The sequence below is a fragment of the Antechinus flavipes genome, chromosome 3 (assembly GCF_016432865.1).
Source record: "Antechinus flavipes isolate AdamAnt ecotype Samford, QLD, Australia chromosome 3, AdamAnt_v2, whole genome shotgun sequence".
Taxonomy (NCBI): Eukaryota; Metazoa; Chordata; class Mammalia; order Dasyuromorphia; family Dasyuridae; genus Antechinus; species Antechinus flavipes.
The window spans coordinates 46747087-46772819 of NC_067400.1; the positions used below are offsets into that span (position 1 = coordinate 46747087).

A 25733-nucleotide genomic window follows, 5' to 3' on the forward strand; every position below is an offset into this window, starting at 1 on the left:
AAATTAGTAATACTCCCATCACTTTGTTCTCTTATTTATCTTCTAGAGAGCTCTCTCTCTCTCTTTATATGTATAGGTAGATATATCTACATATATCTGTATATTTATAAATATATATATAAATATGAAAAGTATAAAGAAGATACGTATGTACATATTTACCTATCTATACATAATCATTCTAATTACAACTTAAAATAATAATTACAACTATTGGGCATACTTCCACAAGTCAATGTGGAGTTACAATTCCAAGAATATAACATTTTACCCCCAATTTACTTCCTGGTACAGGTGAGAGACCTCATCATAACTTTGTTAAATGGTGGATAGGAAATTTCCTAAATTTTTATCTCCTCATGCTAGACTATGACTAGGCAATGACTTTTTTTATCCAGTAATCACAAAATAGCTCTGGGGTTCAGAGCCTCCCTGTTTTAAGACTCATAATCTTTATTGTAAATGTGTTGATAAGAAAAAGTTTCTGAAACAAGTTCATTTTCTTTTTTTAATTCAGCTACTTTCCTGATATCTTCATATGAAAATGAGTTATTTGATGTCTTACATCTTTTACAAAACTGCAAAATGATGCACTCAAATCTGAAAGGATCTCTTCTGCTTTATAAGAAATTATTATATATGAAGAAATTAGATCTATGACTGTATAAAAATCATGTTTAACTCTTAATTATCTCTGACCATCCATAGTCACTCATCTAATAAGATATCTGGAAAATATGAAGTAATTTGGATATTTGTTTAGAAAGAACTAAAGAGTGTGAATCTGCTCTTAATACTGCCATCTTCTTAATGAGAAAAATTCATGGGAAATGGTGGGTGATAGGGGAGGCATATAGGGAGTCATTTGTTTGGGTCATTATGATTTTTCAAGTTTGATTAATATGACTATTGCAAAAACTCTCATTTATGTAAAAACTATTTTCTCCTTATTACCTTTAAAGTAAATTAGTTAAAACTGGCAGTTTTCATAGCAGTAGTTTCTCTTTGCCTATGGAGGTAGTTGTTTTGATAATGTTTATTTTTTTTTAATTTCCGTTCAGCTATAACTTAACTAAATTAATTGAAAAAATCCAGAATCCCCAAGAAAAAGATTAATGGATCCAAAATGTACTAAGGGCATTTAAGAATTAGTTTTGGGTTTTTTTTTTTAATCTAATACTTTCTAATTAGATCATCTTTCATATTATTATGAATGATGCAATTGAATGGTTGTATTTGTAATGAAAATAGATCAGATTCAGGGTCATTGGGCCAAGTATGACTTTTATTTTCTCCTTTGAATTCTAATTTATAAATGCATATTGACTGTAATATCTGCTGCTGAGAAGGTTATTCATCCATCTTGCACAATGCTTTGCACATAGTGTTTAATAAATGTTTTGTTGTTCATCTATTCATCCAGAGTGTTTATTAAAGATCTACTATGTAAAGGGCACTTTTAAGTCTTGAAATGGCATGCAAATAGGTAATTCTGTTTAAAGAAATATATGGATAGACAGCTTCAAATTTTTAAAAAATAAGCTAAAAATAAGTATTACTAATAACCCATCTCATTCCAAGAAATTAATTTTGCCTTATATTATCTCTGTTGTGTCATAATGGAATTTTTTGCACTAAGTCAAAAATAATCTCAATATTAATAGTACTGAAAAAAGATCACAAAATTATTATTATTATTTCTATAATCTCTTGTTTTTGCTCAGTGACTTGCCATTTACTCATTTATAAATTGGTTGAGATTAGGGACAATGTTATTTTTATATTCTTAATAATGCCTGACATAGAATCTTATACATAGTGCAGAAATGATTTCAACATACTGTGATAGTTTATTTATAAAATAAATAAATGATCCCCATTTTGGAAAACATCATGTGGATAATTTTCTTAGCTTATATTCATTCAAATAAAATTTGTATTATATTAGTACTGTTATGCTTTTTAAAACAATTCATATATATTATATACACATATATAACAGATATATACATATATATGTCTGTATATGTTCTTTATGTAAAACATAAAATGTTGTAATAATCGTACCACATTCACTTTAATATAATCATAGAGTTAGAAATGGAGAAGGCTTTCAAAATCACCAAATCCCTTCATTTTATATTTGAAGATAGAAGCACAAAAAAAGTTAATTTGTCACACAGTATTTAGTGCCAGAGCCAGCATATGAAATAAGGTCTTTTAACTCTTAAGTCCAACACTCTTTGTATTATATTCTATGCTACTTCCCAGAGGTTAAGAGATACCATGTGGTCCCCTAAATCTTTAAACTTTCATTTGGGCATATTTAGATATTGTCCAGTGAATGTCCTTCATTAACTCCTTTCCACTCTGGAGTGAGAAATACATATAATGCACAGAAGTATGGGAGACATAGTATTTTAGTAAGAAGGGAGAAGACTAGATAGATTTAAGAAGTAATAGGACCCAAGCATCCTGAATCTTCCTTGGCTCCCTTGTCTATAAGAAATGAGATCAATTCTCATTCCAACTGCTGCAAGTTGTGTCTGATGATAAATACCCACCCCTGCTTCTAAAGGAAGATCTTTTTTTCTTTTTTCTTGGGCCCATCCTTCTACTTAGTAACCAAGTTCTCCTCTGAGATCAGTGGGAGTGAATGTTCCATGTTGATCTCATTTTTTGTTGACTCTAATATGAACTTTTTTTTTTTTTTCTGGGAAAAGGGAGTGAACTTATGGGGAATTGGACTAAAAAATATCCAATGATTTTGGCCACTGCTTCATGCCCCATGATGCCCCTCCCTTTAGAATCTTTCATATCATCACTCCCCCGTGGGGTACATTTCGGGTTCTGGAAAATTCTGTTCTTTACAAGTTTTTAAGTTGTAGTTCTTGAATTTTGAAAAAATATTTTGATAACCTACATTTCAGTATAATTAGCTTCCATTATAATTCTATGTATTTTATTTAATGTTTTAAAGAGCCTTATTCTGATAAAGATACATAAATTTCAGCAGACTTTCAAAGGACTCCATCTCACAAAAAACAAGTAGATGCCTACTATATGCTTTTTTGAATTGAAATATAGATTAATTTTTTTCTGGCTTGTCTACTTACTGTTTCTACCTTTAAAATGTAGATTTTCACATAATACTTTGAAGATAAAGCATATTCATAGAAGTATTTGAAATCCTTAATTCATACATATTCCTCTCTTTAGTGTTATACTAGTTTCAATTCCAATAATATTATTTTAAATATTTGATCTTTAAAATTAAAATGTCAGTAATAAAATAATAAAATAAAATAATAAAAAATAAAGTAATAAAAGTTTGAAAGACTTTTTGATTATTTTCTTTTTCATTTTCAAAAAGGTGTTGGATTTTTATCCTCAATAATATTTTTGCCTAGAATGCTTAATTTGCATTTCATTATTTCAGAGTAATTGAAAAACAAGAAATTCGTTCATATATGAAATCTTTTCACATAACAGGAAACCCAGGGACAAAGGATCTCAGAGTTAAAAGGAAACTCAGAGACCATGTACTTCAGTTCTTAACTGTTCCAAATTATTTTCCATAACATCAATTCAATTGGACAAAAACTTTTAGACATTTTTCTAAGCTCTAAGAAATGAAAGGACAAAGAGAAAAACTGTCCCTGCCCTTAAGAAGTTTCCATTCCATTAAGTGATAATTCACACTTAACTTGAAGATATAGTAAGTGGGAATCCACAATCATGGTGCATTGGTTGAGTTAAAAGAGCTGAGTTACTTAGAAACTCTTACTTAGAAACTTAGAAACTCTACTTAGAAAAGGCCTAGTTACTTAGAACTTGTATGACCTTGATCAAGTCACTTATTTATGAGATAGTTTAGTTTGATAGAGTGCTCTATTTAGAGTCAGGAAAATCTAATTTCAAATTTCAGATAATTGCTAGTTGTATTGACCTTGAACAGCTGATCTTGATATTAGTTTTCTAATCTATAAAATGGGTATGAAATTAGCACCTGCATCACAGGATTTCTGTAAAGTTTTTTTTAAAAGAGATGACATATGCAAAAAGTTTATGTAATTATTAGAGAGTTATGAGAACATCACTTTTAATCACTTTGGGCTTCAGTTTCCTTCTCTGTAAAATAAGGTCTTTGGAAGGATCAGCCATGACAGAAGAATGGGAGGAAGAAATGCCCCTCCAGGGGCACAATTACTGCAGTAATGGTCTAGGAAAGACACAGAACTAAGTAGTGATTGGGAAATCAAAAGAGAAAAATCACGAATTTAACCTACAGGCAAATGTGGATTCCACGGGCCAGGTTCTTAGACAAAGAGATAGAGCTTCTGATTAGGGCAGCATTGTTGAAGAACACAGCTTCCCTCCCCTTTATACCACTGGCAGTAGAATAAAACAGGACCTTCCACAAAATCTGGGATGGTGGATTTCACCTCCAGATTCCTCAGTTACACCAGCAACACAATTTAGCCTAAAGCAGCTCATTAAGGAGAAGAAGGGCAGGTGGGGTGGGGAGAACTATTAAGAAGCTAGGGATGCCCAAGACACAAAATCAGAAGAGGACTTCCTGAAAATTAGAATTCATATGTCAAGCACCTACTCCAGGGACTTTTACGTAGTAAATATTTTAATGTTTGTTGACTTGAGATTTAATTTCAAATTCTGCTTCAAACACTGATTTTCTGTGGAATCTGAATAAATCCCTTAAACTCTCTGGATCTCAATTTACCCAGATGCAAAATGAAGATATTGCTTGGTTTAGATGACCTCTCTACCTCCTTTGTGCCTGGAAGTGCTATATAAATGTCAGATGTTATTCTTCCTTTTACTATTATTTTGCATTAATTAATTAACTCAATACATGTCCTTTATGACTTCTCAAGTCATTTTTGACAATGCATTGAATCCTACTTCATCTGTTATGTCCTTTCCATTGTCTTCGGGATCATCTGAAATTTTGATTCTTCTGAGATTGAAGTTACCATATCCTCAGGCATATCACATCATCTAGAAAATAATGGTGATGAAATTTATTTGGGGATCAACACTAGCCCTCTACAGTTTTTCAGCATGTTCCCTTTTTGCTTTATTTTGCTTCACAGATATCACATACTACCAGATTATTGCTGTTGAAATATATCTTTTGTGTTAGGGAGTCATACAAGATGGTCGGAAATGTGAAATTATCTAAAATCTATATCTAGTCTAATATTTGATTCTAGGCTTTAGTTTCTCATCAGTTAATCAGTCAACAAACATTCATCAAATGCCTGCTGTATTCCAAGTTCTGTGATAGGTTCTGGGGATACAAATGAAATGAATGAAACAACCCTTACACTTAAGGAGTTTATGTTTTCATCCAAGTTTTGTGCTTGCTTGAACTAGATATACTAATGGATTAATTAACTCAGTGGGCTGCCCTTTCAACTGTGTGTCACACTATGCACAATAGGCATTCTTCATTATATATATATATATATATATATATATATATATATATATATATCCCTGTATTTGTTTATATATATATGTATACACACACACACACACACACACACATATATATATATATATATATATATATATATATATACACAGACACACACAGACACACACACACATACATATATAAATATGTATGGATATATATTTTATCTATCTCTCTATAATTCTAGTTGGGCCAGTCTCTACACAGCTACTGTGCATCATGATCAGAATCTGTTCTGGCTTGAGCTGGTGCTCTTTCCCCTCTATCATATTATATAATATATCATTGAGAAGGACCTTCACACCTTTTATAAACAAAAGTAAGCACTGAGTGTGGGATTATAGATTTATAATGACAATTCTTAATTTAAGGTCCATCAATCCTTAAGAGGATTTGATGTTGACATCTTATTTAAGCTTAGAAATTTTGTTCTGGGTTGCGGAAATAAAATCCTTAGGTTGGGAAACCAAAATCACTCCAGGTTTTAGTTGTTCAGTAGTAGCTAAAACTGTGCTAAAAGTCACCAGTAAAATGATCCTGTCTTTCCAGTGAATTGGCTAGTGTGCATTTCCCCTGCCCTCTGACTTGTGATTTCATCCTCTTGATGAGTAAATACTCTTTACCAATTCAACAAAATATATAGTGCTTAAGAGTCTTAATAGTCTTAGAGAGTTCCTAGAGGTATTGTGATTACTCCATGGGTGTATAGCCAATTTATTTTCAGAAACAGGACTTTCTGACCTCAAAGTCAATCTTGTATCTAGTGATTCTAAAAAAACAAGCTACCAATATTGATTATAACTAAGTAGTTGATTAATTGTTTATTATAATGATTAATTATTAATGATTCTCTTTTATTGCCAAGAAGAATTCAGGATAAATTTTCCTTGCATCAACTGGTGATGACTAATGAACAATTAAAGCATTACATAAAATTGCTAATTAAGCACCTTTGTCCCTAAGGGACCTTCCTGCTTTCCTTTTTACTTCCCTAGTTTCTTATCCTCTTCTACTGTTTTACAGGATGTGACTAATCAAAATGTTACATAACCCAGAGGAATTTTAGTATTATGTGTCTGGTTGAATTCAACTTAATCTTTTCTTGATGTTTTAAAGAATAGTTTGGGATTTCCCAATCATTTCCCAAAGAGAAACATGGCATTGAGACGATTATCTTTTCCCTTCATGCCTGACACACATGCAGTTTGAAAAGGAAGGATCATCCCAGTAATGAATGTAATAGAGTCATATGGGTTTGTTCAACTTTGATATGATCATTTTTAGAGGAGAAGATACAGAAGTCTTCAGAAATCGGGAAATGTGAAAATGCTGAATCAATAATGAAGAGACAAAGAAAGAAAAGTGATGGTAGTTGGAGAAATGAATGGGTGTTCCTCTTCCCAGCTCATAAATTTAGAAATGGAAGGGGCACTTGAAGTCATTGAATCCAAGTCCCTCATTTTACAGATAAGGAAACTGAGGTCAAGAGATGTGAAATGACTTAAGGCCTTTTTGTTTTTTGTTTTTTCTTTTTTCCATCCCCCAACTAATGAGGAGATAAATGAATATATAGAAAGCCATTGGGCTAAACTGGACTAGATCCTGCTACCATACAATGATAAGTGCTTGATTGATTAATTTGAAAAATAATGTATAAAGATTTATGTCAGTCTTAATAGTCATGGATTCCCATCAACCTTCTCTTATATTTAGCATCTAAATATAAAATTATGAATATGTCATATGTGTATGACATTTTGTAAGAAAAGAAATAATCCAGCAGGATCTCATGTGCTTATTAGCCATAAAACTTCATTAAACTTCTTTATTTTTCAAATTTTATTGGATATAAATACCATTTTAAATGAAATTACATTCCCAGAAAATGTTTAACATCATGTAATCATATTTAAACTTAATTTTAATGTTGTACTTTTAATTTTAACAAAGTTTTTTTAATATTCTACTTAATAGCAAACACAATTGTAAATCTGGTTCCACATCAATTTTATTTCTGTATTTTTATTTAAAGCAAGAATCAAGTAAAAATGCTTGCTAACACAAATGCATGGGGGGGTATTGTTGGAAAATTTTACAAGCTCTCTTACTTAGAAAAAGAAATTTATTATATGTGTGGGTTTTTGAAAAATTATCCAATATAAAATTGGATCCAATTGGATATCCAATAAAATTATCACCAAAAATATTTACTCTTCTACTAGTGACATGCATTATAATAAGTGATTAATATTATTAACATTTAATTGCACATTTTGCTTCACTTGTAAGAGACAGACAGATAAGTAGATAGGCAGACCGACAGACCTTTGTAAGAAAAAATAATCTCTTAGATACACTTTCTTCCTTTGGAAACCTGGCACCCCAGATGTATTCTCATAGAAACTCTTAATTGAATAACTGATCAAAGTTGCTAATCAATTCATTTGAAAATCAACAAGATAGAAGAATGTTAACAAAAGGAAAGTAAATATAATTTGTAAAGTAACCTATTAATTAAAGGAGAGACAATGTAAATTTTGTTCCTGCAGAGTATTTGTGGTCATCCATGATATTTTAAATATGATGCAGAAGTCTTATGCCCAGCAAGCATGGTTTTCAAACAGCCCTTCATCAGCACTACAAAAGTTCTTAATTATCTTGATCACATGATTATACAATTAATGATGAAGGTATGATTTCCATGTGACAAAAGGGATTAAGTTATCTTGGTATAAAGAAGATGAATAAGAAGATATGAATGCTCTTCAAAACTGTCCTCTCTGAATTTACTTATACTGAAATGAACTTATGGGAGTTTGAGAACAAGCCAATTGATAGATTGAAAAGCTGCAAGAATATGTTGAGCTTAGTCAGAATCAGTCCAAGTGTGATGTCATCATTATACATTGTGTGCATTATTGTAAAAGTCCTGAAATGCTTCAGAAGCTAACTGCATCAAGCATGCACATTTATTGTCACAGGGAAAAATGTATTTGTAACACAATTAAACAATTGTCAATTATTTTAGGTGGTCATTAAATAATTTTTATCATGAATTTCTTGGATCATTGTCATAAACCATCATGTGAAAACCATTGTGCTAGGCTCGCCATTCAGTTATATGTTAACCCAGTAAAAAACCTTCACACCCCACACTCAAGCTACAGATATTCTCATTGAAATGTTGAACTCTGTATCATGCCCTTACACTGATCAATTCAGAGGTTTGTGGTGAGGGTGTAGAGGGGGTTGGGAGTAGAGGAATATGCTTCCTATATAAGAAAGCTTTGCCTTTTTAGTTGGAAAATCAGTATGATATTATATTAAAAAAAAAAAAAAGTGTCCACATTAGAAGCTTGAAACCTGATCCTAAATTCTACTGCTTCATTTAATAGTGTTTTTTTTTTTAATCCTGGATAAATTACTTACGTCTTTTCAGCACAATCAATTTCTTCATCTGTAAAATGGAGGTTCATTGTCAGGGGGAAAATTATAAATCTTAAAATGGCTGTATATCAAAATAAGTTTTGATTGTTATTAAAGAATTATGGAAAATGTGATTGATGAGGGGTTTAGTTGTTGCATAGTATCTGGCAAAAGACAGTATAGTGAAATGGATACTGAATTTGAAATCCAAAGGAAGGTCTCTCTCTTAGAATCCCAGTTTTGTATCATCATAGATATATCATATCATATTACAAATTATGGACACCCCATTTTTGCAGATGAGGAAGCTGAGTCTTGGAAGGAATAGTTGACTTGTGTTCTTAAATTCTCCAACCCAAGGTCATTATGAGGAAAGTAACTTATAAATATTTAGAACATTATATTAATCATTAGTTGTGATCTATTATTAATTGGTTAGATTTTTAGTTAGTTTATGGGTTTGTGCCTATAATATCTGAAATATTCTAGAATATTCTTATGTCATTGCCTTAGATTTTATTGAAAATCATTGAATAACTGAATTGTCATCTATGTTTCACAAAGTATATCTTTCATATAAGTCATAAGATCTTGGATTAGACTTTGCAGGAACTTCAGAGATTAGGTAGTTCAAGACTCTTATCTTACAGGGGAGGAAACTGAGGCCCACAGATGTTTTTATTTGCTTAAAGTAATACATATTTAGTATCTGAGGTAGAATTTGAGCCAGGTTTTCTCATTCTACTGCTTTTCAGTTTTCCCACTTGTCACTGTAATGCTATTTATGTCTACGTATGCATTCTCTCTCTCTCTATCTCTCTGTCTCTCTGTCTCTCTTTCCTTCCCTCCCTCCTTCCTTTCTTCCCTCCCTCCCTCTCTCTCTCTGTCGCTCTGTCTCTCTTTCCTTCCCTCCCTCCTTCCTTTCTTCCCTCCTTCCTTCTCTCTCTCCCTTCCTTCTCTCTCTCTCTCTCTCTCTCTCTCTCTGTTTCTCTCTTCTCTCTGTTTCTTTTTCTCACTTGACATTCACATACAGATGTATATATAAATATATGTGTATGTATGTATTTATATATAAGTACATACATATGTATATAATATCTTGAGATCTTTGCCCTATGTTCCTATAGTAGTAGTAATTTAATATAAAATTGGATTGGATTAATTTACACTGGATCAGACTGGTCAAGATGACAGGTGAGAGTTAACTTGGTATAGTGGATAGAGGAGCAGCTAGGGAATTAGGAAAGCTTGGGTTCAATGCCAGTTTATGACATATACTAACTTTATGATTGTATAATTTTGAATCTTTAACTCTCACTTCTCCAAGCAATTCTATGTTACTATAAATTGTAGTAAAAGAGAAACTATTGGTCTGCATTATTGAAAAATATTTCTTCACCTGGAATTCTTAATAGCAATGAACTTACACTTGTGGGGAAAGCAATTAGATAAATAAAGGTGAATAGTTTTGCCAAAGTTAAAAGAGATATATTATTCATTTGAAGATTAATATAATTCTTTTATATATATATATGTGTATACGTATATACACATATATATATATATAAACTAAGGCAATTCTAATATATGGGCTAATATCATGATAATATGAATATTAGTCCATATTATATAGTCTAATGTGTAGGACTAATATAATTCTGACATATTCTTATATATTAATTTATAATATAAGAGCACATACATTTTGTATATTATATATACATACACAAGCATCACATGCACACACATGAATATGTATATTACTATCTTAATTCTAATGATCAGTAGTGACCCATGAGACCAGAATGTTTTTTTGATATACTTGGGGGTTCCCTCACTAAAGCTAATTTAGAATTGAGTTGGATCACCTCATGATTGATTTAGACCTTTGTACTCCAGAAGGATGATAGCCACTGTAGAAATAGTCTTCATGATATTCAAAGATAATATTTCTACTTGGCTGCCTACTTGAAAAAATACAGTGGTTTTGATCTAGCTCAAGTTACTCTAGGATCACATTCATGGGATTATTCATTCATAAAATCCAATATTCATAAAAGCATAGTTTTGATGGATGGGATTTTAATTGGTCATTCTGGGACTTCTTTTTGCAACAGAAAATCAAAAATTATGAGCAATTTATTATATGGACTTTTAAGAAGTGTTTCTCAGGGCATTAAATAAAAATGTTTTGTTTTGTTTTTTTCAGAATTGTTTATAACTTCTAGAAATGCAAGGTGAGTCAATATATGCTCAAATGCATGCTTACACTTTCAGATTTGAATCATGCTATTCTTAATTTTGTTTAATTGTTTTATTTGCTTACAAAAGAGGTCTCGTGGATTATGTGTGATCTGGAAATGTTTATAATGTAAAAATAAAACATGAAAACTTAAACTGAATAGATATATGTATATGCATTATATGCATATATACAAAACCATATTCACAGATACACACATACAATTTAGAAGATTTTTGTATTTCTACTGTAAAATTGGCGTTGTTCTGTATTCACATTTCATTTTTATGATTGTTTGGCTTCTAGTCATTCTTCTGGGGGTATCCCAGATGTTTGCACATGGTAGAGATTTTAAAAAATCCTTGCTTTGTTGGATTAGATTGGATCAACACAGTCTTAAAACTTTCCTATCTAGATGGTTGGCCCACATGATGACTTTTTTCCCTGTCAGTACCAGCACCTCTTGCTGGGTGTCTATTAAAATACGGAGAGATCCTAATCTGGGTCATTGAATGAAAAAATTACTATTAAAGTATTTGCCTCAATGTGATAAGTGTTTTCAGAGATCTAGATTAGCAATTTTGATAACTGGAGTAATTTAGTTGAGGAAATTGGAAGAAAACCTTGGAAAGGAAGTTTTCCTTCCAGTATTTTCTTGTATTAATAAATTATTCTTTCTAATCAGGCCTCAATCTCCATTATTTCTGTTGCTGAAGGAGACTAAATGTGGCACTTTAAATTTTGACACCCTATCTTATGCCAATTGCCCCATCTTATTATTTCAGAGTGTTCTATATTTCTTTTATATTCATATACAGTATAACAAAATGATTGGCACTTGTCAGAAATTAATTTGTATCCAGGGCAGTAATTCTTAGCTGATTGTAATAAATCATAAATGCATTTGCAGTATAAACAAGATGTAATTTTTGTCATGTTGATTAAATTCATAGAATTGCTCAATACTCTACCTTTTTTGCTCTTAACAGAATTTAAAATAAATAAATAAATATATGTATGTGTGTGTGTGTGTGTGTGTATGTATATATGAAGTGAGTAGTTTATGTGAAATTCTATCCCATGACACATTTATTTGAGTTAAAATTTAGTAATATGCTTTATATAAATTTTATTTCTAGAATTTTACATATAAGAAGTTTCCAAATAACAATAAATTTTCCAACTGTGGCTTCTTTTCTTAGCCCCCACAGCTCCCACTGCACCTATAGATGATACAGAAAAACCACCTAATCCAAGACCTGAAGATCCTCCTTCCTACTCTTCTCATTATCAACCAGGTTTGTTCAATCTTCAGAAGGGTAATTTAAAAAAATATATATTTTCCCCAATTACATATAAAAACAATTTTAACATTCATTTTTAAAACTTTAAGTTCTGGATTCTTTCTCTTCCTTCTTCCCACCTCCTCTCACTGAGAATGCAAGCAATTTGATATAATAAAGTATACATGTGTAGTCATGCAACATATTTCCATAATAGTCATGTTGTAAAAGGAAACATAGACCAAAAAAAAAAAAAAACCCTCAAGAAAAATAAAGTTAAGAAAAAGTATTCTTCAATCTGTTTTCAGATACCATCAGTTCTTTCTCTGAGTATGGATAGCAGTTTTCATCATAATTCCTTCAGTTATCTTGGATCATTGTGTTGCTGAGAATAGTTATAACATTCACAGCTGCTCATATTACAATATTGCTATTTACTTTGCACACATTAAATTTCATTTTGCATCAGCTCATGGAAATCATTCCAAGTTTTTCTGAAATTATCCTGCTCATCATTTCTTATAGCACAATAGTATTCCATGATAATCACATACCACTACTGACTCAGCTATTCCCCATTAGATGGACATCCTTTCAGTTTCCAATATTTTCCCTCAAAAAAGAGTTGTTATAAATATTTTTTGTACATATAAATCCTTTTCCTTCTTGTTTTTTTTTTTTTTAATCTATTAAGATACAGACCTAGTTGTAATATTGGTAGGTCAAAAGATGTATGTAATTTTATAGCCCTGTGGGCTTCCAAATTGCTCTAGAAAATGTTGGAATCAGATCACTTTACTAACAGTGCATTAATATCTCATTTTCCCCAAATCCCTTCCAACATTTGTTATTTTTCTTTTCTGTTCTATTAGCCAATCTAATAGGTATGTGATGGTATTCTGGAATTGTTTTAATTTGCAGTTGTATAATCAATATTAGAGTATTTTTTCATATGACTATAGATAGCTATCATTATATCTGAAAACTATATCTTTTGATTATCTATCAATTGGGAAATGGCTCTAATTTTAATAAACAAATAAATTTAAATAGCTTAATGATTTAATCTGAAAACTACATATTTTAATCATTAATCATTTGGGGGATGGCTTTAATTTTAATAAATTTGACTCAGTTCTCTATATTTTTGAGAAATGAGGCCTTTATCAGAGAAATTTGTTTCAATTTTTTTTTTTACATTTGCTCTTGCTAACTGTATTTCTCTCCATTCAATTCTTTCCTGTTTATTCTATTCTCTCTTTTCTTTTACTCTATCTTTCCTCAAAAGTATCTAGCTTCTGATTACCTCCTCTCCCAATCTGTCTGTCCCTTAATTACCCTCCTCTCATATCCCTTTCTCTTCTTACTCTCCCATTAGGATAAGAAAGATTTCTATACCCAATAGATTGTGGATAGCATTTTCTCCTTGAGCTTTGAGAGAAAGTTTCACTCATTCAGAAGAACTTTTCTCTTCCCTTCGCTCAGTTTTGGAATTTTGGTCATAATTTCAGGGAAATACATTTTCTCACAATAGTATTGTCATTGTAATTGTGTTGTTGGCCATGGTTAATGAATTGCTCTGGACTGAGCATGATATTTTTTTCATGTATATTGTTTATCGCACATCCTCTGCTAACTGTACCCACTCCCACCTACACTTTCCCCATACATGTCTACAGTAGAGTCCATGGTCTAACTCATGGTTCTGTTTTTCTTTGGTGTAATAAAAAGGACTCTAAATTTGGAGCAGGAAATCTAGCTATGTGACCAATTTCTCAGAGACAGAGTTTCTTATTATGTAAAATAGGAATAAATATTACATGTATTAAGTGACAAATTCACAAGATTGTTGTGTGGAAAAATACTTTGTAAAGTTTAAAGTACACTTTAAATGCACGTTAGCATTCTTAATAATAATAATAATATATGCTCTATTTGGCACTGGCAGCAAAGAAGGAAATGCATGAAAGCAGCTGTGATAATTAGATTAGCAACGAGGCAGTGCAGGGTGGAGCACTCATTTCCTTTTCAATTTTTGAACAACTATACTTATTTATAACATTTAGAAATTAATGTTAAGATATAAAATATTATATATGTCAGTAGATGAAGCTATTTCAACTTTATGTTTCTTTTTTGGATGAATTCTTGAGTTTTATGTTACATATAATCTCTATAAAATTAAGCTCAAAAATCCTATAAAAAACTGCTAATTAATTATGTATATAGCTTATAAATTATTTATTTAAAAATTTTTATTTAACCGATTTACCCTTTAGAGAAATGTATATCTGAAGTATAGCTCTGCAAACTTAAAAAAAAAATGTTTTGTAAGGAATTCGATTGAAAACATGAATTTGCTGTCTAGTGAATTTCCAAATGAGACTTCATTTAAAAAAATTTACTATGTTCGCCATCTAGTGGTATTAGTTGGTATTTACCTATGATTCCAAATCTCTTTTGGAAAGTAGTTAATTGTGGTAATTATATTTTCTATTGATTAAAATTCTAGACCAGGAACTATGTTTCCATGCCTTTTTTCTCCCAAAATATATTCAAATTATATTTAGGAATAAAAAAACTAATAAAATTAATAATATATAATAAAATATTAAGACAGTAAATGAATAGCAAAATATACTTTACTGATATTCATTTATACATGAAGGAGAATAAGTTCTCTGCTATAATATAGTGATCTAAAAGCATATAAAACTTAAAAACAGCCACATGAAGGTTTTCAGACTAATCTTGTAAATATAATGTATCTACAAATGTAGATGGATGTTACTAATTTAGATTTGTATAGCTTTTTGAGGTCTACAAAACTCTTTTCTCACAACTTCCAATTATCCACAACTATGAGTATTCATAGATAAGCTATATTATTTTATTTTATTAAAATTTTTTTAATAACTTTTTATTGACAGAACCCATGCCAGGTAATTTTTTACAATATTATCCTTGCACTCACTTTTGTTCCGATTTTCCCCTCCCTCTCTCCACCCCCTCCCCCAGATGGCAAGCAGTCCTATACATGTTAAATAGGTTACAGTATATCTTAGATATAATATATGTGTGCAGAACCAAACAGTTCTCTTGTTGCACAGGGAGAATTGGATTCAGAAGGTATAAATAACCCGGGAAGAAAAACAAAAATGCAAGCATAAACTATATAATTTTAAATGATTTCTCTATAATATACAAGGTATCAAATTTCTTTTTTTTTTCTTCTTTTCTTTTTTTTTAAGGTATCAAGTTTTCAGTGACTCATGAAAAGCAATGATGTCTTTACTATTTTTTTTTTTTTTAGAAGTGTGGAAATTTGTTTTGTTGTTAGTAGTCAAGCAAAAACAGATGGGGATACATATTTTTTTTTTTTCTGAGGCAAGTGACTTGCCCATGGTCACAGAGCTAGGAAGTGCTAATTTGACCTCAGATCCTCCTGACTTCAGGGCTGATGCTTTATCCACCTCGTAGCTGCTCTGATGCATAATTTTTAATCTAAATGAAAGTCAGAATTTCAGAATCTAAAGAAAAAAATTTGGAGAAAAATTGTGTAGGCTTTTCTTATCACATGCTGTATTTTGAAAATTATATAGAGCTCATCTTTAAAATGATTTTAATTCTTTCTTCTAAAAACTCTAATCCTTCCATACTCAGGACCTCCTGGCCCAGTTGGCTATCCCACTCCAGGCCCTGGCCCCATAGGCTTTCCAGGCATGAATCAACCTGGTGGCTTTTCCATGTATCAAAGTGGTGGCCCACCAATTGTATATCAGCCTGGCATCAATGCGAACCCAAATCAACCTCAGGTATCATGGATGCCAGGACCACCTCCAATCCCAAACTGCCCCCCTGGTCTGGAATACCTATCTCAGGTAATTAAACTTGTTCACTTTAGTTCACTCACTCGAAGGTGTATTAAGTATTTATGTTCTAGATAAATGTTTACCTTGTTTTTCAATATTATTGAGACTTTTTTGGGAAGCAAGACAGGACTTGGTGAAATAATGGAAAGTAAGGAACAAGGGAAATGTAACTTTTCACTCACTGTCCCCCATATCCAAATTGCTCTTATATCTCACTTCTGCTTTTTGACTTCTTTCAAGACTTAGTGTAAACCAAACTTTGTGTAGGAAAGAATTCCTGGTTTCCACTTTTCCTTATTCCCTTATGCTTTCCCTTCATATTTTGCTTTTTTTTGTTTGTTTGTTTATTTGCAGAGTTGTTTTTATGTTGTCATTTTTGGGGGTTGTGAGCTACTATTTGAGAGTAAACACCGTGTTTTGTCTTTTCTTTGTCTTCCTCAAGCTTAGCACAGTACTTGAGACATGTTAGACCCTTATAAAATTCATAACTGACTGACTGATGACTGCAAGGTTTCTACCTTGGAAAGCTAGGAAAGGAAGTTAGTTCCAGGGGAGAAGATTAAGATAGAGTTTTAGATTTGGGGTCAGGAAGACCTGAATTCAAATTCTTTTACAGACTCTTTAACTAGCTGGTCCTGAGCATGATATTTCAATTCTTTTAGCCTTCTTCTTCTATAGAATAAAGATGATAATAACTCCTACCTCTAAAGGTTTTTGTGGAAACAGAGAGAGGTTTTGGCAGGAGGAGGAAAAGGAGTCAACAATGGAGACAGATGCTTTTACATTTGTCACCTACATCAGCTATGCTCTAGGTTCTCCAGGTGATGCTAGATAGATAGATTGATAGATAGATAGAGCGACAGAGAGAGACAGAGGGGGGTGTTGGGGGAGGTGTGGATGGTAGATATATAGACAGAGACAGAAAAAGAGATAGATAAATATAGAAAAGTAGAAAAAGATATTGATAGAAATAATCAGAAAATATAGATATATAGGAATACAGATCAATCTATCTATTTATATCAAAGATCATTCTAATGAAAATTGGGGGACAATATGATAAATTATTTAATTTCTCATGTCCTTGATTTCTTTGCTATTCAGGATGAGGTATTTCAGTCAATGCATGCAAAATTTCAAACTAAGTCAATATAATTACAGACATTAATGATCCTCTATTAGGCAAGTCAATGTATATACTCATAAAAAAGATAATAGGACTTGTGTCCTCTCCATCCCTATGTCACTTTTATATCCCTATTTTGAGTAGGAGAAAAAAGATTCTTAAAGTGGTATTGTTTTCCAAAAGATTTATATAATAATGTAAGAAGTGAAGCCCAACATATAAGTACCTAAATTTCAAGAAATTAGTTTGGTCTAGAGTAATTAGGTAGCTACAGATGATTCCCAGATCCTAAGGAGCTGGGGGAATTTTCAGAAGTGCCAAACTAGGGTGAGTAAACTATATTGGTTGAATATTCTTTTTTTTTTTTTTTTTTTTTTAATGAATAGGTCACTTGAATACAAGGGACAATAGAATTCCTTTGAGTCCAGGCTTTTATCTTTGGATATTAATTACTTACTCTAACTGCCTTTATCTCTGTATTCCCTTTCTCTGAGTAAAGGGTTTTTGTTCTTGCCTAACTGAAAAACACAAATTTATCTTTTAGTTAGAATTTGATTTTTAATTCTACTTTATTTATCTTTAACAATGTTTTGTTTTATCCCAACAGTTAGAAAAAATAATGGTTCATCAGCAGATTGAAGTGCTAGAGTGTAAGTATATTTTGTCAGTCAACAGTGAAAAGGGACAATAATAAATATTTATGGAATCCCTATTATATACTAGACACTGTGCCAAGTGCTATACAGATATTAAGCCTTTTTAAGTGCTTATTTTATTTTAGGTATGTTCTAAACTCTGGGGCGGGTTCAACTTCAAGGGACATACATTCTAGTGGGAAAGGCAACATGTTAATAACTATCTAGACACAAGATATATACAGACTAGAGGAAAAATAAATTCAGAGGGGAAGGCACTAACAGTGAGAAGGCCTGGAAAGGAAATTTGAAATGAATCTGGAAGGAAGTCAGAGAAGCTAAGAGGCAGAGGTAGGAGAGAAGCACATTTCAGGCACGGAGCATAGCCAGACATGTAGATCATTAGATGATATATTGGATAGAGCACTGGGTCTGGAGTCAGGAAGAAATTAGTTCAAATCTAGTCATTCAGTTTCATTAGCTGTAAAATGGGCATAATAATAGCATCTGCTTCCCAGGAGTGTTGTGAGGACCAAATTAGATAGTAATTGTATAAAGCACTTAGTACAGCATCTGGTACATAATAAATACTTATTAACTATTACTTAATATGGAGTGTCATGTTCAAGGATCCGAATATAGACATTTTTGTTGTTTGTCTTGTTGTTCATCATTCTTGAAGGAGGATCAATAATATCATAAGAATGATTTATTGACTTACATGTGAATTGGCCCTAAATGAGGAATAGCTTCACAAAGTCATTACATTCATTCTCTCTACAAAATCATCCAAGTCCTAAAAATCTGGGACAATTTACTTTTTTTTGTCTTGTGCAATTTTCATTTATGATTTCTTGAAATAAAGCTCTGAGAAAACAGGTTTTAAAAAGCCCACTGTATTTCACTTTAAGTTACTTGTTAAAAAGTTGTAGGAATGATAGGATTCCTAGAAGAGAGAAAGGTATATAAAATCTGGAAAGTTAGGAAAGAGTTGGGTTATGAAGAGCATTAAATGTTAAACAGAGTATTTTCTATTTGATTTTGTTTATAGAAGGGAGCTCCTGAAGATCATTAAGTATGGTGGATCTCATAGTTAGACCTACTATTTAGACAAATAGAATTTGGAAGAACAAAAAAAGAAAATATAAATGGAAGATGGTTGGAATGGAAAGAGCCTTGAGAGAGAATAGTGTGCAGGGTATTGTGATAGAAGTAATGAGGGCCTGAAGAAGGATTCTGTGAGGGATGTTGGGTTGGTTAAAAATAATGGGAGTCAGTAAGCAATTGTATGTATAGCATGAATGTGAGTAAGAAGACAAAGAAGACATTGACATTGTGAACCTGAATGCCTGAGGGAATGGTGGAATATTTTTAAAGGTTGGGAGACTATGAAATCATGTAGAGAGATTAACTTTGGCAAGGAAAGAGCTACTGTTTCATCTGAGAGGAGAATGTCTTAGAGAAGGAAGTTTTGTCATCTGCAATTCCCTGTCTATTAGAAAAAGAGGTTAAGGAATTAAATTTTTCATGAAAGAACCATACACTCAGAGTTGCAAGGGGTGGATCAAATGAACCAGTTATTTCTTGAGAATCTATTCCTACAGATTTCACTGAGATTTCATGGACTTAGGTGTGATTTAATTCATTCTTCCTACTTTAAAGTTGAGAAAACTAAGACCCAAGGAGGTAATGATACTTGTTCTAGATCACACAACTAGATCACACTTCCTTAGTGGAAGAAAGCACTGGTGCAAAAACTCTCCTGTTTTTAGACCAAAGCTTTTTTTTTTTTTTTTTTTTAATTAAAGAAACTGATTTGGTGTTAGAAATGGAATAGGAAAAGTTAACTGAGAACAATTCTCCATAGAAGTTTTCCTTTCTTTATAATTGATCTTTCTGATTATTTCTTTGATCCCTGAATGGAGAATATTTTCCTCTCAATTAATCAGTCTGCTCTCAGTAGCAATTATAATCATGAAAATGGAGAATGGTCTTGCAATATCCTTTATATAATTAACTCAATTATTTTTTTCTATATGGTAATCTCTTCTTTTCTGATACATTTAAATATACCAATAGTGAAGGATCTGGATCTGGAGTATAGTAAAAAATTGAGGCCCAGGAAGTGTTAAGTATCTGAGGCCAGATTTGAATTCAGGTCCTTCTGACTTCAAGGCTAGTGCTCTGTCCATTGCATGACCTAGCTATCCTGGTTTTAGTTTTCAAAAGATTTCAATTATATGATAATGCAAGAAGAATGCAAGTATGATCTCTTCTTATTTTTTAAAACATTTTCTTGTTCATCATGAATTTAATGATAAACACATTCAGACTCAGGAAAAAAAAAACAAAAGGGAGGGTTGCATTTCAAATTTTAAACCTCTTTTATGTATTGCTTTTGAAACTATATGCTAAAATTAACAAGCTAGTAACACAGTTGTCTAAAAATATTACATATATTTCAAATGTGATGAAGAAAATTTGTTTTAAAAGTATACCAAAGGAATATTTCTTTGTGTGTGTGTGTGTGTGTGTGTGTGTGTGTGTGTGTGTGTCATAGGAGGTTTTCATTGAAGCTTCTTTCTCTATGGAGATCTGGACCTTCTATAATGTATAATTATAGAGAATTGCTTGAGATACTGAGAGTTTAAATGATTTGCCCAGTCACATGGCTAGTTTGCATGGACCTATAATAGGTCTTAAGCTTAGTTTTCTTGACTCTAAGAAAGATTTCCACCAACTCTGCTTCTGTTTATTTATGCTAAAGTTAAACAATATTAACTGAAGAATTTCTTCTTGTCTTATTTTCCAGTAATGACACGTTATGAAAGTAATAACAGATATGAAGTTAAGAACAGCTTGGGACAGATGATATACATGGTAGTTGAGGACACTGATGACATCACCAGAAATGCATATAAATCATTACGTCCCTTTGTTCTTCGGGTCATGGACTGCATGGGTCGAGAAATCATGAGAATGCAGAGGCCCTTTAGGTGCACCTGTTGCTGTTTTTGTTGCTCTTGTGCCATGCAAGAGGTTAGTTAATTTTTTCATGTTTGATGATACAATCTTGGAAAACCAAGTTCTCTCACACTTGGCAGAAAATCAGAGAGAAATTTCTCCTATAGGTTTATGTTCTTTGATCATTAGTGAGTCATCATTGAAGACTCACACTATGAGTGAGCTAATTGTGGAAGGAACTTCTTTCCTCTCTGAGTGGTGCTATTTGGGAATCAAAATAAGGACAATCTAAGAGACACAGTCCCAGGTAAAGGAAAGGAATAAGGATACTGGTTAAAATGTCTTATTGCCTTTGTATGTTGGTTGATGGACATTTCCCTTCAGTTTTTTCTCCTTTTTTATGTTTTTGTTTTTAGAAATCATTGTTAATGGTACATACATCTAATCTCAGCTCTGGTAAAAGTGAGGCTGGGGAATCTCTTGAGCTTAAGAGTTTTGGGTATCTGCTATAAATTCATCATCATTATTGTGAGTGCCCAAGAGCCAAAAGAAGGGTAAAACAACTTAGGCTGGAAATGAGACTGGTAAAAGTTGTGTCAAATAGTGATAATTTTGGGCTGATGAGTGACCCTTGCACTTCTAACCTAAGTGAAAAAGATAGTCTCTTTAAAAAAAAAGAAAAACACCCAAAAAACTCCCTGGGAACAAAAAGAAGTTTCTCATCCCACTGTTATTGTCTCTATGGTTCTCAGTGACAATGGAAATCCATAGCATATAAGACAGTGCTTCCCAGTCTTTTATGATCATCATTGACTTACTTAGGCGTAATGAAGCCAGTTATGTATGAACAAGGGCCTCTCCCATGACAGGAATAGCCATCTTTCAGATTACTTGGGTCCAAATCAGTAGATTGTCACAACCAGAAGATGCTGAGCAAAACAATTTTATTGGATGCCTTTTAATATTATAAAGACTTGATAATTTAGCCTATATTAAATATAATATAATGACCTGTGTCACCCAACTGAAGAACTTTTTTTAAAATTTAATTTAATTTTATAATAACTTTTTATTGACAGAACCCATGCCAGGGTAATTTTTTTACAACATTATCTCTTACACTCACTTCTGATTTTTACCCTCTCTCCCTCCACCCTCTCCCCTAGATGGCAAGCAGTCCTAGATATGTTAGATATGTTGCGGTATATCCTAGATACAATATATATTTGCAGAACTGAACAGTTCTCTTGTTGCACAGGGAGAATTGGATTCAGAAGGTAAAAATAACCCGGGAAGAAAAACAGAAATGCAAATAGTTTACATTCATTTCCCAGTGTTCTTTCTTTGGGTGTAGCTGCTTCTGTCCATCATTTATCAACTGAAACTTTATCAAAGAAATCCACTTCCATCAGAATACATCCTCATACAGTATCATTGTTGAAGTGTATAATGATCTCCTGGTTCTGCTCATTTCACTTAACATCAGTTCATGTAAGTCTCTCCAAGCCTCTCTGTATTCATCGTGCTGGTCATTTCTTACAGAACAATAATATTCCATAATGTTCACATACCACAATTTACCCAGCCATTCTCCAATTGATGGGCATCCATTCAATTTCCAGTCTGAAGAATTTTTGCAATTAAATACAGACAATATGTTCTGAATCACATTACAGTTTATAAGAACAAAGCTTGTGATATTCTCTTTCTCATTTTATTTCTGTTCAAAAGACACTACTTCTATGAACCTGGTTTTCCCATCTAAAAAAAAAAAAAAGTCTGCTCATGAAAAATAATTGAAGATTATAAGAGATTTTTTTTCACAAAGAAGCTGTAACTAGAGTGGGATGATCAGAGCTTTGTCCTAGGCCACAGATTACTCTTATACTTCAGCATCATAGAAAGAACTTGACCAATAAATACCACCTAGTTAGAAAAAAATAGTTAAAATAGAAAGCTACAGTACTGAAAGCATCTTTTTTACCTTTTTCTCCCTCCCTGCCTCTCCCTCCCTCCCTCCTTCCTTCCTTCCTCCCTCCTTCCTTCCTCCTTCCTTCCTTCCTTCCTTCCCTCCTTCCTTCCTTCCTTCCTTCCCTCCTTCCTTCCTTCCTTCCTTCCCTCCTTCCTTCCTTCCTTCCTTCCCTCCTTCCTTCCTTCTTCCTTCCCTCCTTCCTTCCTTCCTTCCCTCCCTCTTTCCTTCCTTCCTTCCCTCCTCCTTCCTTCCCTCCTTCCTTCCCTCCTTCCTTCCTTCCTTCCTTCCTTCCTTCCTTCCTTCCTTCCTTCCTTCCTTCCTTCCTCCCTCTTTCCTTCCTTCCTTCCCTCCTTCCTTCCTTCCCTCCTTCCTCCTTCCTTCCTTCCTTCTTCCTTCCTTCCTTCCTTCCTTCCTTCCTTCCTTCCTTCCTTCCTTCCTTCTTTCCTTCCTTTCTTCCCTCCCTTTATCTCTCCTTCCCTTCTTCCTTCCTTCCTCCATTCCTTTTCCAACTCAGGACAAACTTTAGGTTTCATTTTGTTTGTCCTGAACATAGTGTATTTCCTCTAGATACAAAAATTCCTTGAGTGAAAAACTTTTTTTTTTTCCCATTGGGGATGTCCACAGTTTATCCCAAAAGTACATAGTACAGATTTATGGATTGAAGGAGCTTAGTAGAGAAACTTTTAGAATTACTCAGAGAATAATAGCAAATATGATCAAATTAGTCTACAAATCATGGGGTCTTTCAAATGTCCCTTTTCAATCTTCTGTGGCCATATTAATCTGAGCCCATACAATTAAAGATGCTTTTATTTTTCAGTTTTTTTTTTTTCTGCAGCATAACCTTATCCATACATTTTATTTGTAGATGGAGGTTCAGTCTCCTCCTGGTGTGCCTCTTGGCTATATCAGGGAACACTGGGGCTGCTGTGTTTCAAAATTCAGGGTTGAAAATGAGAAGAATGAGCATGTTCTGAATATCGATGGCCCATGTGCACCTGTTAACTGTGGCTCAGATGCTATTTTTCAGGTAAGATCGATATATAGGAAAGAATGTAAGGTGTTAGAGTGAATGGATGGAAAAAGAAAGAAAGCACTTATTACTATATACATAGCATTGTGGTAGGCACTTTTCATACAAACATAAGCCATTAAAACCATTCCCAAGTTCTAGGAACTTACATTGTAATAAAGAAAGACAACACAAAGATAGAAACTAAAGTTGAAAACTGTCACTGGGTGAGAGGATGAATGTGGTGACATGATGTAGAAATAACCTGGAAATGGCATGGTGGACTAGTTACAGGAAAGGTGTAGCAAAAACTTAACCTATCAGAGGCCAGGGTCTCAGGAAGTTTTGGTAGAAGGAGAAGGAAGGCCACAGAACAGAAATATAGTTTGGAAATGGCCAGGGAGAGGGATGAAGTTCTAGCTCCAAATAAAATAAACTTAAACCTTTCCCATATTGGAACCCAAAGTGCTGGGAGCAAAGTTCAAGGTCTAGTAGGAGGATAAATGAATACAGGAAACATGATTTAGCAATAGTAGGAAAAAGAAGGTTGGGAGTGATTCATTTTTCTTTTATAATCCCTGTACCTAGCATAGTGCCTTGAATGTGAGAGGTGTTTAATAAATGTTTATTAAATTAAATGCTTCCTTATCTGTCTCTTTTTGGTCTTAAATTTCAGAGTGAAGTGCTTGAAAGCTTTTATGAGACAAAGAGCATTTATTTGTTGTTGTCCTCTCTGACTTTTCATGAACCCATTTGGGCTTTTCTTGTCAATAATAACTGGAATAGTTTGCTGTTTCCTTCTCTAGCTCACTTTACAGATGAAGAAACTGAGGTAAACAAGGTTAAGTGACTTGCCCAGGTTTCACGCAGCTAGTGCCTAAGGCAAGGTTTGAACTCAGGTTTTCCTCACTGCAGTCCTGGCACTGTATCCAAAGGACCAGACAAAGGGAATTAAATCCATAAATATGGCAACATACATGATTGCGAATATCAGTTTATTGTTTACTAGGCAGTTAGTAAAGCCATAGGGAAACAGTCCAGTAGCAGTTGAAATAAAAACTTTGTAGGTGGGGAGGGAAGGTAGAGTATATTATTTGTTTTCTATACCAAATGTGAACTTGGTCTTTTTACATGACCTCACTATTTGCTAAGTTTATTCCATCAGTAACTACTCAAAGCAATAAATACTTTGACAATTAAAATTCTGATTTCAGCTGGTATATGTAGTGAGAAAGCTGGGGCAGAAAACCCAACATCATTTTCTTTTAAGATAAGTCTGGATTCATATTTCAGTGTTTTCTATACTTTTGAAGTACTCTTTTTTAACATTACTGTTCCTGTTTTGCAATTTTTTTGTTTTTATCTTTTTCTTCATTAGCTATAAAAGTTTAACAAAAGAAATTCCTGGAAATTTGTGTGTGTTTTGTACATATACATGTGTATATGTGTGTATAAATATATGTATATACATATACATTCCTATATATGTATATATGTACACACACATATATTTATTTGTTTAAAAAAATCTCTTTGCTGTTTAAATTCTGCTTCTCTGTTCCACAGATATTGTTCGCTCAAAGATCACCAGTGGTCTTCTACCTTAAACTAATAATGATTTTGAGGTTTTCATCCTGTTCAGTTATTCTACAACATTGGACACAGCAAACCACCTCCTCTCACCACTTAAAATCTATGATA

At 32.7% G+C, this 25733-nt stretch overlaps 1 protein-coding gene across 4 annotated transcripts in view; it reads left to right on the plus strand.

Moving 5' to 3' along the window:
• The window catches only part of LOC127552975 (phospholipid scramblase 4-like), a 68108-nt gene that overhangs the window by 16427 nt on the left and 25948 nt on the right, over positions 1 to 25733 (plus strand). For all 4 annotated transcript variants that reach the window (XM_051983324.1, XM_051983322.1, XM_051983325.1 and 1 more), the window contains exons 2-7: positions 11136 to 11163; positions 12371 to 12466; positions 16115 to 16332; positions 18057 to 18099; positions 20897 to 21123; positions 23889 to 24050. In XM_051983324.1, the coding sequence (XP_051839284.1) occupies positions 11157 to 11163; positions 12371 to 12466; positions 16115 to 16332; positions 18057 to 18099; positions 20897 to 21123; positions 23889 to 24050 (753 nt within the window). In that variant the 5' untranslated portion in view covers positions 11136 to 11156. The remainder of the gene's footprint in view (positions 1 to 11135; positions 11164 to 12370; positions 12467 to 16114; positions 16333 to 18056; positions 18100 to 20896; positions 21124 to 23888; positions 24051 to 25733) is intronic.